The sequence below is a fragment of the Myotis lucifugus genome, unplaced genomic scaffold (genome assembly GCF_000147115.1).
Source record: "Myotis lucifugus unplaced genomic scaffold, Myoluc2.0 scaffold_322, whole genome shotgun sequence".
NCBI classification, from domain to species: domain Eukaryota; kingdom Metazoa; phylum Chordata; class Mammalia; order Chiroptera; family Vespertilionidae; genus Myotis; species Myotis lucifugus.
The window spans coordinates 467,329-483,026 of NW_005871370.1; the positions used below are offsets into that span (position 1 = coordinate 467,329).

General features: G+C 55.2%; 1 protein-coding gene across 1 annotated transcript in view; it reads left to right on the forward strand.

Moving 5' to 3' along the window:
- Positions 1-15,698, forward strand: part of PITPNM3 (PITPNM family member 3) — an 86,368-nt gene that overhangs the window by 45,323 nt on the left and 25,347 nt on the right. The window contains exons 5-6 of the mRNA XM_023764212.1: positions 14,304-14,380; positions 14,804-15,039. Coding sequence (XP_023619980.1) covers positions 14,304-14,380; positions 14,804-15,039 — 313 coding nt within the window. The remainder of the gene's footprint in view (positions 1-14,303; positions 14,381-14,803; positions 15,040-15,698) is intronic.

Genomic DNA, 15,698 nt, shown 5'->3' on the forward strand with positions numbered 1-15,698 from the left:
TGCTGCTTAAGGATATTATTTTTTTAAACACATTTTTATTGATTTCAGAGAGGAAGGGAGAGAGATAGAGAGATAGAAACATCAATGATGAGAGGGAATCATTGATCGGCTGTCTACCTGGATGTGCCCTTGATGGGAATCGAACCTGGACCCTTCAGTCTGCAGGCCGACGCTCTATCCACTGAACCAAACCAGCTGGGGCTGGAATATTCTTATTTAGTGGAGAATAACAGTAGGTGATGGAAGAATTCCGGAGCTGAAATGCTCGCTGAAGTCAGTGATTCCCAGGACAAACCTATTTTGACAGTGAAAAAACAGCAACACTGTTATATGTTTTTCCATTCTGTTGGGTGAACTGTTTTTTATTCCACAATTGCTTCCTGCCTACAAATTTGTGCATTCTAATACTTTCTCTCTTATAAAATGATGGAGGTAATTGATGGTGATTTGTTCATTTTGAGTCCAAAAATTGGCAAAATAAAAGTCTGCGACCCTTAACAAAAACAGAATAACAGCAATGCCTGATGTTTACAATGTGATTTGCCACTTACAGTCACATCCATGTATATTATTGTAATTTCCACTTGGTTTTTAAAACCTCACTAAAAACAAGGTGGGAAGTGCCACAAATTGCCCTGGACCAGGAACCAGAAAACCTGGGGCTGGGTTAAGTCCTATGGCCTTAAATCCTAGCATCTGAGCTTTAACGGGCGGTATTGACCTTGGGGCTGAGGCCCAGTTCCTTCATTTGCTCGTTGTGCCACTTTGGACAAGTTATCTAATATCTCTGAGCCTCAGTTTACTCTGTTGTGGAAAGATGATCATAATGGCCACTTCCTAGATTTGCTGAGGGGGTGGAGATAATATATGTGGGTGCCATGATCTGCACCTCTCACGGAGGAGGTGTTACTGGCGGGGTGCCCTGAGTCCCCTCCTGTAACTGGTAGAAGTGGAGCTCTTGCTTTTCCTGAGGCTCCCACGGGAGGATGGGAGATCGTGGAAAGCTTTATTGATGATGTAAGATGGAAGGGGTTCCCCTCCAAGGTCCCATCTCCCTTGGTCTTGCCTTGGACACAGTCCAGCCGTGTCTTCAGCAGAGCGAGGACTAAAGCCACTGCCCAGCGTTCCTGCTCCACGGTAAAGCACAGTGCAGTCCCGCATCTGGCTAGCTTAGCTCGTGTTCCCAGCTGCAGTGCATTGGGCGTGGGGTCCACAGGGCTATGAGCCATGTGGTTGCTAAGGCCACATGATGGGCTAGTGCATGGGTGAGTGCAGGACACAGAGTAAGAGACTGCAAGGAAGCAAGAGAGAATAGGAGAGAGAGAATTCCTTTGTCTGGGGATTAGGTATTCCCAAATTCTCGTGGCCTTGCATTAGGGTCCACCCTCCTAGCCAGTGATCTTTATTCCAGGTTAGACGGACAGGCAAGCACCATCCCTACTTCACCCTGACTTCACGGCCCGTGTGCCCATTTCCCCCTCTGTTTGACCCCTCCCCTGTGGTCTGCAGAGAATGGACTGGTGGTGGTTCCCTGGGGGGTGTGACGTTGCAGCTTCCTGGTGAAGCTGCCCAGATGACCATGCTGATCATGTCTGGCTTCCCCGTTGCTTTCTGCCTATTATGAATATTGGCTAGCTAATTATGACAGTGACAGAAGCACTTAATGGTTCTCACTTAGTATTGGCTTTTGGATGAGCCTTGGCAACTGGAACACCTGGCACAGGTGTGGGATGAAGCTCATCCCCTCACGGAGCTGTCTTTTTGACACTCTGCTGGTCCTGTGGCTGTCTCAGTTGTTACTGGCTGAGCGTTTCCTCATGAGTCTGAGTCCCAGGGAGCCCTCCTGCACCTGCCGCAGGAAGTGTGAGTGCAGGGAAAGAGGCCTGCCCCGGCCATCTGCTGTGGCCTTGGCAGGGGGAATGTCCTAGAATCCTCCCTCCTTCGTGGCTACCAGGCGGCCCCAGCCTTCATCACGCAGTGGCTTGTGCTTCTTATTTGGAGCCAGACATGAGAAGTCCGGGAGCCACTGTGTGTGGGGCTGGGTAGGGCAGAGGAGAGAGAAAGAGCCTGGGTGGTGGTCGGGAGACCTGGGCCCCTTCACTGACTTGCTGTGCAGCCTCAGCTCCTGCCTGTGGCCCGCCTTCTGTCCCGCCTCTGCGCGCCCTGGACTTGGAGTCCCTTAGCTGCTCTGGTTTTCTGTTGCTGCCTCTTTGGGTCCCGTGGTCTGCATGTCTTTCTGTTCAGCCCTGTCCACGCCACTCCACGGCACAGCTAACACCGACAGAGTGCTTCCAGCCTGGCCACCACGGTGCTGGGTGCGAGCCCTCAGGGCACTAAGCATCTGCTCCTGGAACCTCATTCCTGGTCCTCCATCCAAAGGAAATGGTGCCATTTTTCACAAACCTGAGCTAGAAACATGGGGCCCTACTAGACTTCTCCATCTCTGTCACCTTCCAGAGCGAGGTCAGACCCCTGAGAGTATCCATTCTACCTCCCGCAGATCTCTCCGCGCCTCCACCCCTCTCTGTCCCCCGTCCCTCCTCTAGCCAAGGCCGCCATCTTCTCTCTCTCAGGCCGGTCCATCCTCCCTCTGCTGCCTCCCTGCCTCCAGTCTCTCCCACTCCAGTCCTCCCTCCAGAGTGTCAGGGAGACCTTCACAGGAGGCAGACCTGTCCTCGTGGCCCCTGCCACCCTCCTGCGACTCCTCGCCCGCCAAGGATGAGCCTCACCCCTGCTTGACCCACCTGTTCACTATCCCATCAGCTCTCCCCCTCCCTATCCACACCGGCTTCTAGAAGGAGCATGGAGACTCTAGCACAGTTTTCTCACAGGCCAATTGGGAAGCTTGAGCATCTCATCATCCCTGTGGAGGGGACCCAACCAGCCCCCTGGCAGCAGAGTGTAGGAAGGACTGGGGTCCCAGAGAGATTCCTTGGGACCCAGCACTGTCGGTCCCTGCCTTCTCTGCCCCACTCACTGCTGCCCAGATCAGAAACTGGGCCTCCCCTCCCTGCTGGTTCCTGCCATCATCTCAGAAGAGGCTGAGGGCGGGGCTGTTGGCTCAGTGGAGCAGTCACTCCTTCCCCTGCCCACCAGGTCCATCTCCAGGGAGGAGCCTGGCTCTCCCAGGAGACATGTGACCGCCTCACTCTCCCCCTTCCCATCTCAGCAGCTCTACAGAGTGCAGGGCGCTGTCCTGGCCAGTCTCTGATCTCCATGATGACCTGGGAGCTGGGAAGGGCGATGGTCATTACAAGCATGTCACACAGGGAAGACAAGGATTCAGGGTAAATAACCTTCTGAGGAAGGTGCTCAAACCCGGTCTCCTCACGCCTCCACCTCCAGAGCGTGGTCCCATGTCTGGTCTGAGCCCCCATTTTCCTGCAATTTCTCCTTTCCACGGTCACCGCAGGTCTCTGGGGAAGTGCCCCATTGTCCCCTGTGTCACGCAGGTGCCCCCTCAAGAGCCAGCTTCACTCCAACCCCAAACACCTTGGGGTCCAGAATGTGCAGAGGAAAGTATGAATTGGAGGGGCTTCTTCTCTCTCACCCCCACCTGATGGGGGAGATTCCAGGACAGGAGGACTGACTATGGGGCCCCCTGGTGGACCTGACACATGTGACCCACACTCGTGGTTGTCAAATGGCTTGCCCGGGGCCAGTGCCTGGCATCAGAGGCGGGAGTGGCGGCAGCAGGCGGCTGCCCCAGGTGCGGGAGGGGCCCACGGCCAAGCCTGCTCATTAGAGTGGGGTGCCCAGTGGGACTCCACCCTCTCTCTGTCTCCAGACCAAGACCCCGCACTGGTCCCGATTGGGTCTCAATGGTTCCAGACTGACCTTGGTCTTCCTCCCCACCGAGTGCTGCCCTAGCCACCCATGGAGCCTGGTTTGTCCCAGGACTCCAGCTCCTGGTCCTGGACTGAGCTTGGCTCCTTCACCAGATTCACTGTCAGACGAACCTGTATGGTTGCCACAAAGGGACGTAGAGAGAAAATGGGGGTGTTCGGCATCATCTACCCCATCGTGGGGTTGTGGTCTGACCTCATGCCCACAGCCGGGGTCAGTGACCAGAGTTCTGAATGCTCCTGCACCCCCTCAGTCGTGGGACCCCCTAGCTGCCCACACGGGCGTGGCACACAGAGCCCCTTGCCCACAGCTGGCCTCCCCACTCCTCTGCCTGGTAACTGGTGTCTTTTTCTGGCCTGTGTGGGCAGCTTGCTGAGCACAGCTGCAGACGAGCTATATTTAGCCAGCTTTAATGAGCTCAGGATGGCAGACATCCGCCTTGGGAGCACTTTGCTTGCGTGTGTGTGCGCGTATGTCTGTGCTTGGCATGGTCTGCTGTAGTGTGTAGGCACCTGTGTGCTCTGTGTGCCCATGCATTTGTGTGTGTGCACTGCGTGTATGTCAATGTATTGGTGCATTTATTTACACACAGATACGTGTGTGTCTATGTGAGTCTACCCCTGTGGTGTCGGTGCTCTGCTGGGGACGTGTACAGCTTCTGACACCTACAGGGGTGCAAACTGGAAACACATTATTTGTTCATTTATTCATTTGTTTGAAAATGAGTAGCTTCTGTATGCCAGCACCTTGATAGCCTCTGGGAATAAAATAGAGCAAAGAGAGTCCCCCCCCCCCCCTCAGGGGCTGTGGCCTTCAGGAGAGGGACCTGCCTCTGGTGACCTGGCGGGGAGGGAGCCTCACTCCCCAGTTCTCCTCTGGGCATCTTCCCCTGGCCACGCCCAGCCTGAAGCCAGAGTCTCCGCCTCAGACCCTGGCTGGGCTGGGAGCTGGAGGGTGGGATGGGGGCAAATGGAGACCATCCTGCACAGCCCACAGACCTACACAGGAAAGAACAAGCTTCCTTCATTTTTCTAGACACCAGTTTATAATGTTCACCCTGCATAGCCATCCAACTGCTGGTGAAACTCCCCCTCTGTGATTCCAGGGGCCTCTCAAAGCCCCAGGTGTCTCCCCACCCTGGGGGGGGGGCTGTGAGGGTGTGCGTCCGCCCCAGCCTGACCGTCCCTTCGTCCTGCTCTGCAGCTCCTGGGGCCGAGGGGGGCCAGGCCCCCTGGAGTTGTTGTCCGTCCCCCTGGAGGTGTGAAGGTACCCCATGTTGGGAGGGCACCCCACATTCCTCTCTGTCCTCCTCTCAGCCTGGGGAGGGGTGGGACTTGCAGCCTGAGAGCATCTGTTTCCTCAAAGCCTTTCTTTCTGGGAACAAAGGTACTTTTGGAAACAAAACCCATGGAGCTCAGCCACAAATCTCCCCAGAGCAGAGCAGCCAGAGCCAGGAGAAAGCAGACATTAACATCTCAGGGAAAAACCACCCTGCTATGTGGGCATTGAGAGAATTCTGATTTTTAATGTGCCTTTTGCGTAGGGAACACACACGGTGTAAAATTCTAAAGGAACAAAAGGTGACGAGTATGCCTCCCTCTCCGGTCCCCCAGCTCACCCAGGCCCTCTTCCGGGAAGCAAAGGTTATGACGAGTTTCGTATAGACCATTCCAGAAATATCCTCTGCATGCCAGAACATCTCCATAAATATTCATCGATCCATATTTTTATCTATAACCCTCACAGATGGGAGCATCCAGAGCATCCCACTCGGCACCTTGCTTTCCTCAGATAATGCATATGGCGTTGGGATTATGATCTCAACACATTTAGAGGCGGGGCTTTGCAACGGTGTGTCCTATTTCAGCATAATTTGTTTCACCAGCCCCTATGGGGCGGGCACAGGGGGCTGCTTTCTGTCTTTTATCTCTTTTATAAATAGTTGTCGACGGTTCGTGTTGTGCATGTGTCATGATGCACGTGGACTTGGAGCTGGTGGGTCAAGGGCATTGGGCGTTTTGAATGACACCAGAAAATTGCCCTCCACAGCGGTGGGACTGGTTCTCACCTTCTCCAGCCATGAGTGAGGGCTGTTTTCCCACACCCTGGGTAGCACGGGGTTGGCAACTGCTAGTCTGAGAGGTGAGAAAAGGCATTTTGGAGTAATGAGCATTCCTCTAGCTTTGAGTTCTAAGGTCGAGTGCACCTTTTTGTAGGTCCAAGGGCCATTCCCAGTCCTTTTTTCTGGAACCCACATTCATTTTGAGGGGATTGCCAGGGTGAGACGGAATGTGTGGGTTGGAGCAGAGCCAGGGGGAGCCTGACAGGGTCCTTCCTTCCAGGGATCACTCTGCTGGGCAGGCTGTGGTGTGGAGGCATTTGAAAGAGTGAGAACACCCCTTCCTTATACCTCATCTTTGTGCGACATCGCTGCAGGAGGATGAAGGAGTCCTGGCCTAGTGACCTGGTTCAAAGCCCTACCCCTTCACATGCATATAGAGATAATCCACTTACCCTCTCTGAGCCTCAGTGTTCTCTTCTGTAAAATGGGGAGAGCACCCTGACGGCTCAGGATGAATGGGAAGATTGCCTGAGACCCTGGATGACGATGAGAAACTCGGGACAGATCTTAAGAGGACTGCGTTTATTACAGGAGGGTCACCGGGAAAGGGGGTGCCATGCCCTTCTAGTGTCACGTTGTAGCAGGCTAAGGGGGTTCTCCTGTGATTGAATATCTGGAAGCTTCACTGGGCCTGATTTGAGATGGTGGCTTCAGATGGTGACATTCCTGATCTGGGCTGGGTTCCAAGAGGAGTTGCTCCCTGGAGCTATCCCCAGGCTCACATGGGGTGGCCAACAGGTTTTCAAGAGGCAGGATCTGGACTCAAACCCTGGGAAGGGTCAGGCTATGGTCTGGGCTAGTGTCTCTGTGGGGGGCTAGTTGGCCCTCCGGGGTTTTGGCCTCGTTAGCCCAGTGAAGCCAGGCTGACCTGATTGGATTCTGACACCGAAAGGATTACGGAGTCCGAGGAGGGGCCTCAGCCTCGAGGTCCCCAAGCCTGGTTGGAAATTCCTGCCCTGGCGTCCCTGCTAAGTGGTCACTTACATAACTTGCTTGTATAACCTGGTGAAGGAGAAGTCCCTGCCTTCTTCAGGCCGGCACGGGTCATTCCTAACTGTTGTAAACATTCCTAGGTTGTGTTGAAACGTGGAACTCTCCAGAAACCACCACACTCCCTTTCATCCTGGCTCTGCCCTCTGCTCCTGGGACCCAGGCAAGGCTCTGCAGGGGTTTAGGGGCAGCCCCCAGGTCCCCTAGCGCCTGCGCTCCTCCAGGCTGGGCCCCCCTCCACCCTTTCCTGCCCAGTTACTAGTCTGCAGAGATGCTCTCAAAGTGGCCCTAGGTGCAGGGCACAGCAGGGATGTCCCTCCTCATTGTGAACTGAAGTCTCCAGTGCATGCAGCCTCAGAGATACCTCTGGAGGTCCTATTATCCTGGCTCAGGCTGTTTGCAGCCTTTGGTCGTGTGGCCAGGCGTGATCACATGATCTAGGTCTTTGTCATGTGACTGGACCCTGATCATGTGACCCTAGGCACTTGCTAGATCCTTGAAGTCACTGCTGTATCTGATTCATCTTGGTATTTTCAGCCCTGACACAAATTTGGGCAATAATCAATAGTAGAAACCAGCAAGTGATGTCAAGTTTTTTTTAAGAGAGAGAGGAAGAGGGAGGGAAGGAGAGAGAGAGAAACATCCACGTGAGAGCCCAACATTGATTGGCTGCCTCCTGCACACCCCCTACTGGGGATCCAGCCCACAACCCAGGCATGCGCCCTGACAAGGAATCAAGCCTGAAACCTTTCGTGGCTAACCAACTGAGCCACACCAGCCAGGGCTCGAGTTTTTTTTTTGTTGTTTTTTTTTTAACATTTTTTATTGATTTCAGAGAGGAAAGGAGAGGGGAGAGAGCGATAGAAACATCAATGATGAGAGAGAATCATGCACGCCCCCTACTGGGGATCAAGCCCACAACCCAGGCATGTGCCCTTGACTGGAATCGAACCCGGGACCCTTCAGTCTGCAGACTGATGCTCTATCCACTGAGCAACACCAGCCAGGACTCGAGTTGTTTTTTTAACCCACAGGTTCGTAATTCACTCAGTGTGCTTCATGTTCATTTGTTCCTTGCACAAGCATTTCTTTTCCTTTTTATATTTCCTCATTAGCCTGTCAGCTCTGAGAGGGCAGGACAACATTTTATTTTGTTTGTAGTGTTTCCATTTAGTAAAGGAGGGGCTGTGGCTTGTTTAAAAATGTTCTTATCATCAATGAGACACACGCTTGTATTGTCTATTCAATAGAAATGTTCAGGAGTAATTTTAAACTAAAAAAAATATGGGCTCACTGGAAAAAAACGGGAAAATAGAGAGAAGTAGGAAGTTAAAAAATATCACCCATTGTCCTATCATTTAGAGAAAACCATTTATGAACATTTGGCGTGTTTCCCCTGAAAACACAGCCCCATCCACCCACCTCTCTACCTAGTTTGCTGTTTTTTCACAGGGTGGGGTGGAGGGTGGCCTGGAGTTTGGCTGGTGAACAGGTGATGGCTTTTTAGTTGAGTTCGGTGGAGCCCCAGGGGCCATTGAGGGGCAGGGGGGAGTGGAACAGGAAAGTGAGGCCCCCCCAACCTGCTTCCCCCAGAGCCGGTCCACTTTCATCTGTTTTGCAGATTGGGCTCCTAAAGAAAATTTCCTGGGATAAAAGATCCCCCAGCTTTTAAAGGTTTAAGAATCATCGGAGGAGGGTCCCTTCTTTCCCCTGCTTCGTGCTGTGCCGTGCCGTTCACATCAGGCAGAGCCAGGAGGCCTGGCGTCGAGGCTTCCTGCATGGGCTCCATTCATTAACCCACGCCCCGAGCTGTCCTGAGAGCTGCACGCTCCCTTCCCTATTTGTCATTCTGCTCCTGTCCCCCCGCCCCAGATGCCCCCAGCCCTAGGTGTTCCCTTAAGTTCCAGGCCAGTGACCCTCCTCAGCCAGCAATGAAGGAGGGTTGACAAGGAACGAACCTATCAGAGCTTGCTCCTCCCTTTGCTAAGGGCTCCCCAAACACGTGTTTGTTAATTTGTCTGGGAATCGGCACCAAGCTCCCTAGTTGGAATCAATCGCTTTGAAATCCAGGTGACCTTGGCCACCTGCACTCCCCTGGCTCCTCTTCCTTTCTCCACAGTCCCTCAGAGCCACTCGCCAATCGCACCTGCCGGTGCTGTCGGGGTCCTCGGGGTGATTCTGCCGGCACAGAGGCTTGAACTCACGCGGGGCACCGTGTCCTCACCCTTGGGCTCAGAATCCCTGACTGCCTGGCTCGGAACCCCTCGTTCTGCCATGACGTGGAGAGGGCGTCCGAGGGCACCCTCTGACTAGGGCATTCACTTCCCACCACGTGACTCTTCCCATGGCCTGTCTCCTGCCTCCTCCAGCGTGTGTGTCCCTCTCCGTGTGGTTTCCCCGGGGGCTCTGAGCCCCCTGTGTGCTGCGGCACCAGGCTCTGCACCTCCCAGGTCTTCCCAGGCATGTCTCCTGCACCCACACCGAGCAGGAGAGCAAAGCCATTGGGTTCGAACACAAGATGGTTTATGCCAGGCCTGTGCTTCCACGCGCCCACAGGGGCTTAGGTGCTTTGTCCATGCACCTCAGGACGTGCCCCACGGTCCCAAGCTGGGCCCAGCTCCGCTCCGTTGACCCCAGGGGTGAGTCATGGAGACGGGGCCACTGCAGGGGCCGGGAGGATGGAGGGTGAATGGAGTGTCTGTTTAGCTAGGGGGCACCCACCCCTCCCGGGTCCCAGCCGCAGGTGGCAGGAGAGAATGGGGACGGTGGGGCTGGGCCAAGCCGGGCGTCTGTGCTTCGGGTGCTGAGTGCGTGGGTGACGACCGTGGCTGTTGTTCCAGGAGCAGTATGGCACATGGGAAGTTAGAAGGGATGATCACCATTTGTGCCTTTCCAAGGTGGTGATTAAGCAAACACAGCCTCTATTCCTTAGCTGGCAGGGGGAGCCATGGTGAGCTGGGTGGGCCACCAGTCCCGGCACCGGGACTGGCAGGGGTGCTGGAAGCAAGCGCGGTGGTAGCTGGTCCGCCTCAAAGCTTGTCACAAAATGTTGTCACAAAACAGCTGCCTCCCCCGCCCTCTCCCCCCCCCCACGCCCTGGCAGCCCGTATCAGAGCACACAGGGACCAGCCTGATAGGAACAAGCAGACAGACATGCACAGGACGTGGCCCACCGCCGGCATGTGGCTCCCACCGCCCAGGACCCGGCCAGCAGATCTGGTCACCAGCGGCTCTGGGGCAGCCTCTAGATGCGGCGCCACAAGCCCGGGCCGGCTGTTCTAGAATCCCAGAGGCTCCCAGTGCGGTGTCCCTCGGGGCTTTTAAGAAATGTCTTCCCAGTGGATGATGTTGCCCTGAACCAATTTCTCCTGGGGCTCGACAGCCCAGAGCTGCCTCACAGGCGGTGTGCGCCCTGGATCCTCACTTGTAATGAGTTTTCACAGAAACGCCACACTGAGCCCTGACAGCTGCAACACCCCGTCTCGGGGCAGCGGTCTGAGGGGGAACAGACGGGTGACCTCGCAGCAATGAGCCTGGCCAGCACCCCATGCCCGGGGCAGCCATGTCTGCTGCGGTAGATCTGAGAAGGCTTTCCAGAGGCGGTGGCGGCCGAGCAGGGTTCTGAGGACAGGTGAGAATTTGCAGTCTGCAAAGGGAGGCAGGGCTTACCAGGCGGAGGGCTCGGGGCAGGCAAGGGAGAGAGTGATGTCTTGTGGGTGAGTCGGAGCCGCTGGCCGCCGTTACTGTGGTGGGATGTCTGGTTCTTGGAAGAGCAGAGAGAGCCCTTGTGGGCGAGAAACAGGCAGGGGCCCCCCAGGCGGCTTTTCTGCTTGTCTGCAGAGGCTTCTGCGAAGGGGGGACGCACCTTTCAGTGGGGCGACTCTGGTCCTGGTAGTCGACTCTCTAGGGGTCAGAGCCAAGATCTGATGGGCTGGGACCACCTGCCGGCCTCCCATCCCCACCGAGCCAGGAACTGCCTCAGCAGAGTTTGCAGCCAGGATACAGCACTTGTCCCCTGATTTGATGCCCAGAACATCCCGTGGGCCCCCGGGGAGCTGGGCCTCGCAGCAATGAGCCAGGCAGATCAAGGAGGTGGGTGCTCCCCCGTCTGTGTAATCAGTGAGGGTGCAGGATGCAGCCCCCACCTAATGGGGGGGCATGGTGCCCGCGAATGGCAGGACCCTCATGTCTTCCCTGCGACTTATTTATAGCCTTGCTGTGGCAATTTGCGGCAATCACAGTATTTATCCTGTAATCACACTGCACGCAGGCTCCCCAGTGCAAGTAGGCACCCAGCCCAGCGAGGCCCGGAGCCTGCCAGGGCTCAGGGAGGACTTGGGGACAGGCAGGAGAGTGCGGGGGCGGCAATGTCCCCATCAGCCTCTGGCCCCATCTTTTTTATTTATTTTTTAAATATGCTTTTATTGCTTTTAAAGAGGGAGGAAGGGAGAGCGGGAAGAGAAAAATATTGATGAGAGACACATGGATTGGCTGCCTCCTACACACCCCCTACTGGGGATTGAGCCCCAAACCTGGGCAGGTGCCCTGACCTGGAATTGAGCCAGCAGCCTCTCAGTGAATGAGACAACGCTCAACCAACTGAGCCATACCAGCCAGGGTTGGCCCTATCTTATCAGCTGTAGTCCTAAGCCCCCCAATGCACCCTGGATGATAATAGTAATAATAATGATAATAATAATAATGACTTACATAGCATTTACTATGTTCCAGTTCCCATTCTAAGCCTTTTCTGTACATGAACTCGTTTATCCTCATTACCATTCTAGGAGGTCACTGCCATCATTATCCCCATTTTCCAGATGAGAAAACTGAGGCGCAGATAACACAGCTGGTAAGAGCCAAGATTTGAACTCAGGTGTTCTGGCTCCAAAGTCCATGGTTTCCCAAGGGTCCTTCCCAGGCCCAGATCAGGGCCCTCCCAGGCTCCACACCCACGGACTCAGCCCTGCCGGCTCCTGGCTTCTCCCGGTCCGCCTGCCCTTCAGCGGCACACGAGGCTGCACACACAAAGCCACACCCGGCTTCCCTCCTGGCCTCTTTCTCTTGCTGGTGAACTGGTCCCCTAGGGCAAACTGGGCTTCCGTCTCCAGGGTGTCACTTATGGATTTGTGCTCCTATTTCTTCTGCAGAATGAGGATTTTCTTGTCCACCTCCCCCGGAAGCCGTGGATGTCAGATGGATGAGGGAACATGTTGTCAAGCATTGTCCTCTGTTGAGTGTGGGGCACTCTTAGCTGGGTTCATGTGCCAGCTCACTCAGTCTTCTCAGTTGTGTGGCCAGGGGTGAATGACTTAGGTTGCTTGAGCCTCAGTTTTCTCATCCGTAAAATGGGGTAATAACAGGACCAAAACCCAGAGGTTACTTGTAGGGACTAATGAGATGATCCCTGTACAGCACACAGTGCCTGGGACATCCATCCTCAGTAAAACAGAACCATCTACTGCTGTCGTTTATTGTGACGCTGTCCCGAGGGCAGGGCCCAGGTGTCCTCTGGCCAGGTCCAGGGCAAGGTATAGGATGTTAGAAATAAGGCAGGAGAGTCGGAGCCCCTGGAAGGAGCATTAGGAAGTGCTGGGCAGAGCCAGGCCTCAGAACAAGTTTTTCCTCTTCCTCCTCCAAGCCAGAGCCCTCCATCATTTACAAAATGATTTCCTGTCTGTGTGGGCAGCAGCTCTGAGCTCATAAAGCAGTTGCCCTTAGACCAGGGTTGTGTCTGCGAGGACAGACAATTTCAAAAATGCACTTCCCTGCTGGGCAAATCTTCTCGTTTGGAATTCCTGGCAGATGCACCCTCCCCCGGGGCCAGTAGTGGCTGAGGAGATGATGACACAGACACACGTTGGCCGCTGGCTGGGCTCCCACCCACACCAGCCCACCTGCCAGGGTTGCCCGCAAAGCCCCTGGGAAGGACCCTCCAAATGTGCTTCCTGGGAGGGTGCAGCAGGCTCTCGGCTGGGGTGGGGGGTAAAGTGAGAAGAAGGAAAGGGCCACCCTTGCCTCGAACCGGCTGCTTTAAGAGATGAGCTCCCTGTCATTGAAGGCAAGCAAGTGGTTCACAGTCTAGCTGCGAGGCTCAGCCACACAGAGAAAGTAGTACCCGTCTCCAGGGGAGAGGGGCCAGCTGGACGGAAGGAAGGACTCCTCACTTTCTCGTGGTGGCCGCATCATCGTAGGCAGCGAGGGGGCTGCTGGATGTCTTTGAGGTCTCTCTGCACCTGAGAGTCCAAAGCAGTGATATTCAGGCATTAGATCAGGGGTCAGCAAACTTTCCTTTAAAGGGCCAGACAGTAAATATTTTAGGCTTTGCGGGCTGTAAAGTCTCTGTGGCGCAGAAGCAGCCACAGATAATACGTAGATGAATGGGCATGGCTCTGTTCTAATAAAACTTTATTTATAAACACCGGCAGTGGGCCAGATTTGGCCCAGGAGTGTAGTGTCTGTGTTGGAGGAAAGAGAGAGCAGGGAGGGTTGGCTGCCAAGGAGCACTTCCTGAAGGTGGGGGCGTTGAGCCAGGCAACTGAGGGGAGCAAGGAGAACATTTCTGGCAGCGCTGGCTTCCCCCACAGCTGGAGGGAAAGAGTGGCCATGAGTGTGGCCCCCAATGCTGGCCTTGTCTCTCTGAGGAGCCATCTTCCCCTGCATGGGGTTCCCATAATTCAAGGCCTCTGACAGCTTCAAACATAATTAGTTTTTTAAAATCCAGCAACTGTGGTCCGTTTAAAAAAAATATATATATATATATATATATATTTTTAAACACACACATATATATATATATATATATATATATATATATATATATATATGTTTTTTAAAATTGATTTCAGAGAGAAAGGGAGAGAGAGAGAGAAATATCAATGATGAGAGTGAATCCTTGATCGGCTGCCTCCTGCATGCCCCACACTGGGAATGGAGCTCACAACCTGGGCATGTGCCCCGGCTGGGAATTGAACCGTGACCTCCTGGTTCAACCACTGAACCACGCTGGCCGGGCTGTGGTTGTTTCCAGAAGGATGCTCGGCCCACATTTCTGTCTAATACAGGAAGTGGAAGCCATCGGACGACCCTTACACTGTTGCTGTTGCTGTTAGTGAAGGAAAGAGCAGGGTAGTTCCTTCCTAGGGTGGCCCTGCTGGCCCTGGGACAGCACGTGACACGGCCTCGTCCTGCTGGGCTTCCGCTTTATAGGAGGAGAAAGGGTTTCACGTGGTGTTTGGTTCGGAGGCCAGGGCTGAGCAGGGTGACGCCCTAGCGCCGACGCTATCGCCCCACGGCCTGTGGGCCCACGCCTCCTGCCAGCTGAGCTCTGCTCTGCTCCCCTCAGGAGAGCTGTACCGGGTCTCCTTGAGAAGACAGAAGTTCCCGGCCCAAGGAAGCATTGAGATCCACGAAGACAGTGAGGTAGGCGGGGTTCCGAGGCTGTGGGGGCCCACCTCTGTGCTCAGGATGTAAGGCAGAGCCCTGCTGGACAGGCTGCCTAGTTTCCATCCGGGTCATTGGCTTGCTGTGCGACCCTGGGCAGCATCCCCTCCTGCTCTGGGCTGTGGCTCTCTTATGAACAAGAAGGGCCTCCTGGGATCCTTCCGACCCAGACATTGAGGGGCTTGCCCTCCTGGCAGCCTGTGCCCCTCATCATATGGGGGCAGGAGAAGTCCCTGACTTGGAGCTGAGACAGGCTGGGCACAGTGCCTGCTTCTCTGGCTGCAGGCCACCCCCCCCCCCCGTGTGTGTGTGTGTGTGTGTGTGTGTGTGTGAGATTCATGGTGTTACTCCTCCCTGTCTCCCTGCTGCCTGTCTCTCTGTCCCCACCGATGTCCCTTCCAGGAAGTCTTCTCCCAGCGTTCCTGCAAGACGCAAGTGCTCCTGCTGGTGCTGCACGGGGGGAACGTCCTGGACACGGGCTCGGGGGACCCCTCCTGCAAGGCAGCCGACATCCACACGTTCAGCTCCGTGCTGGAGAAGGTCACACGCGCCCACTTCCCTGCGGCCCTGGGCCACATCCTCATCAAGTTTGTGCCCTGTCCTGCCATCTGCTCCGAGGCCTTCTCGCTGGTCTCCAAGTGAGTCCCTTTCTGCTTGTTGGGACTGGCTGGCGCTGGTGGGGGGGATTAAGTGGGGGGATGGCCCCCCGCCATGTGGGGACTGGTGGGCAGGGGATACCTGCCCAGGCCTCTCTGGGATGTCAGCTCCTGACTGACCGTGGGAAGTGGTCAGCAGAGTTCCAAGCAATGAGCATTGTGCACCAAGTCCTCCTCTGCCCAGGACCAGGCGGTGCTGGCAGCTCAGGTCCGCTTCCTGTGCTCACAGCCCTGGGTCTCGTTGGCCCAGGTGAGGGAGTTGAGGCACTGAGAGGTTAAGCACTGCAACTTCCCCCAGGGTCACCCAGCAAATGGAGCCAGGAGTCAAACCCAGGCAGCCTCACTCCCAGGCCACGTAATTAGAGTCAGTAGGGATGTGAGCTCTAACGGAAGTGGCACAGGGCACTGAGGACCCTCAGGAAGAGGGCCAGGGCGGCTGCCCGGAGGAGGTGACTGGTGTGTGCTGTGAGCGTAGCATAACATGGTTCGGGGCGTGGGCTCTTCGGTCAGCCTGGATTTGAGTTCCAGCTGTGTGACCCAGGGGTGGGGGTGGGGGGAGGTATTTAGCTTCTCCCTGTCTGTTTCCTCGTCAATAACAAGGGGATACTCTGGAGAATAACCACCTCCCAGAGTCTTCTGAG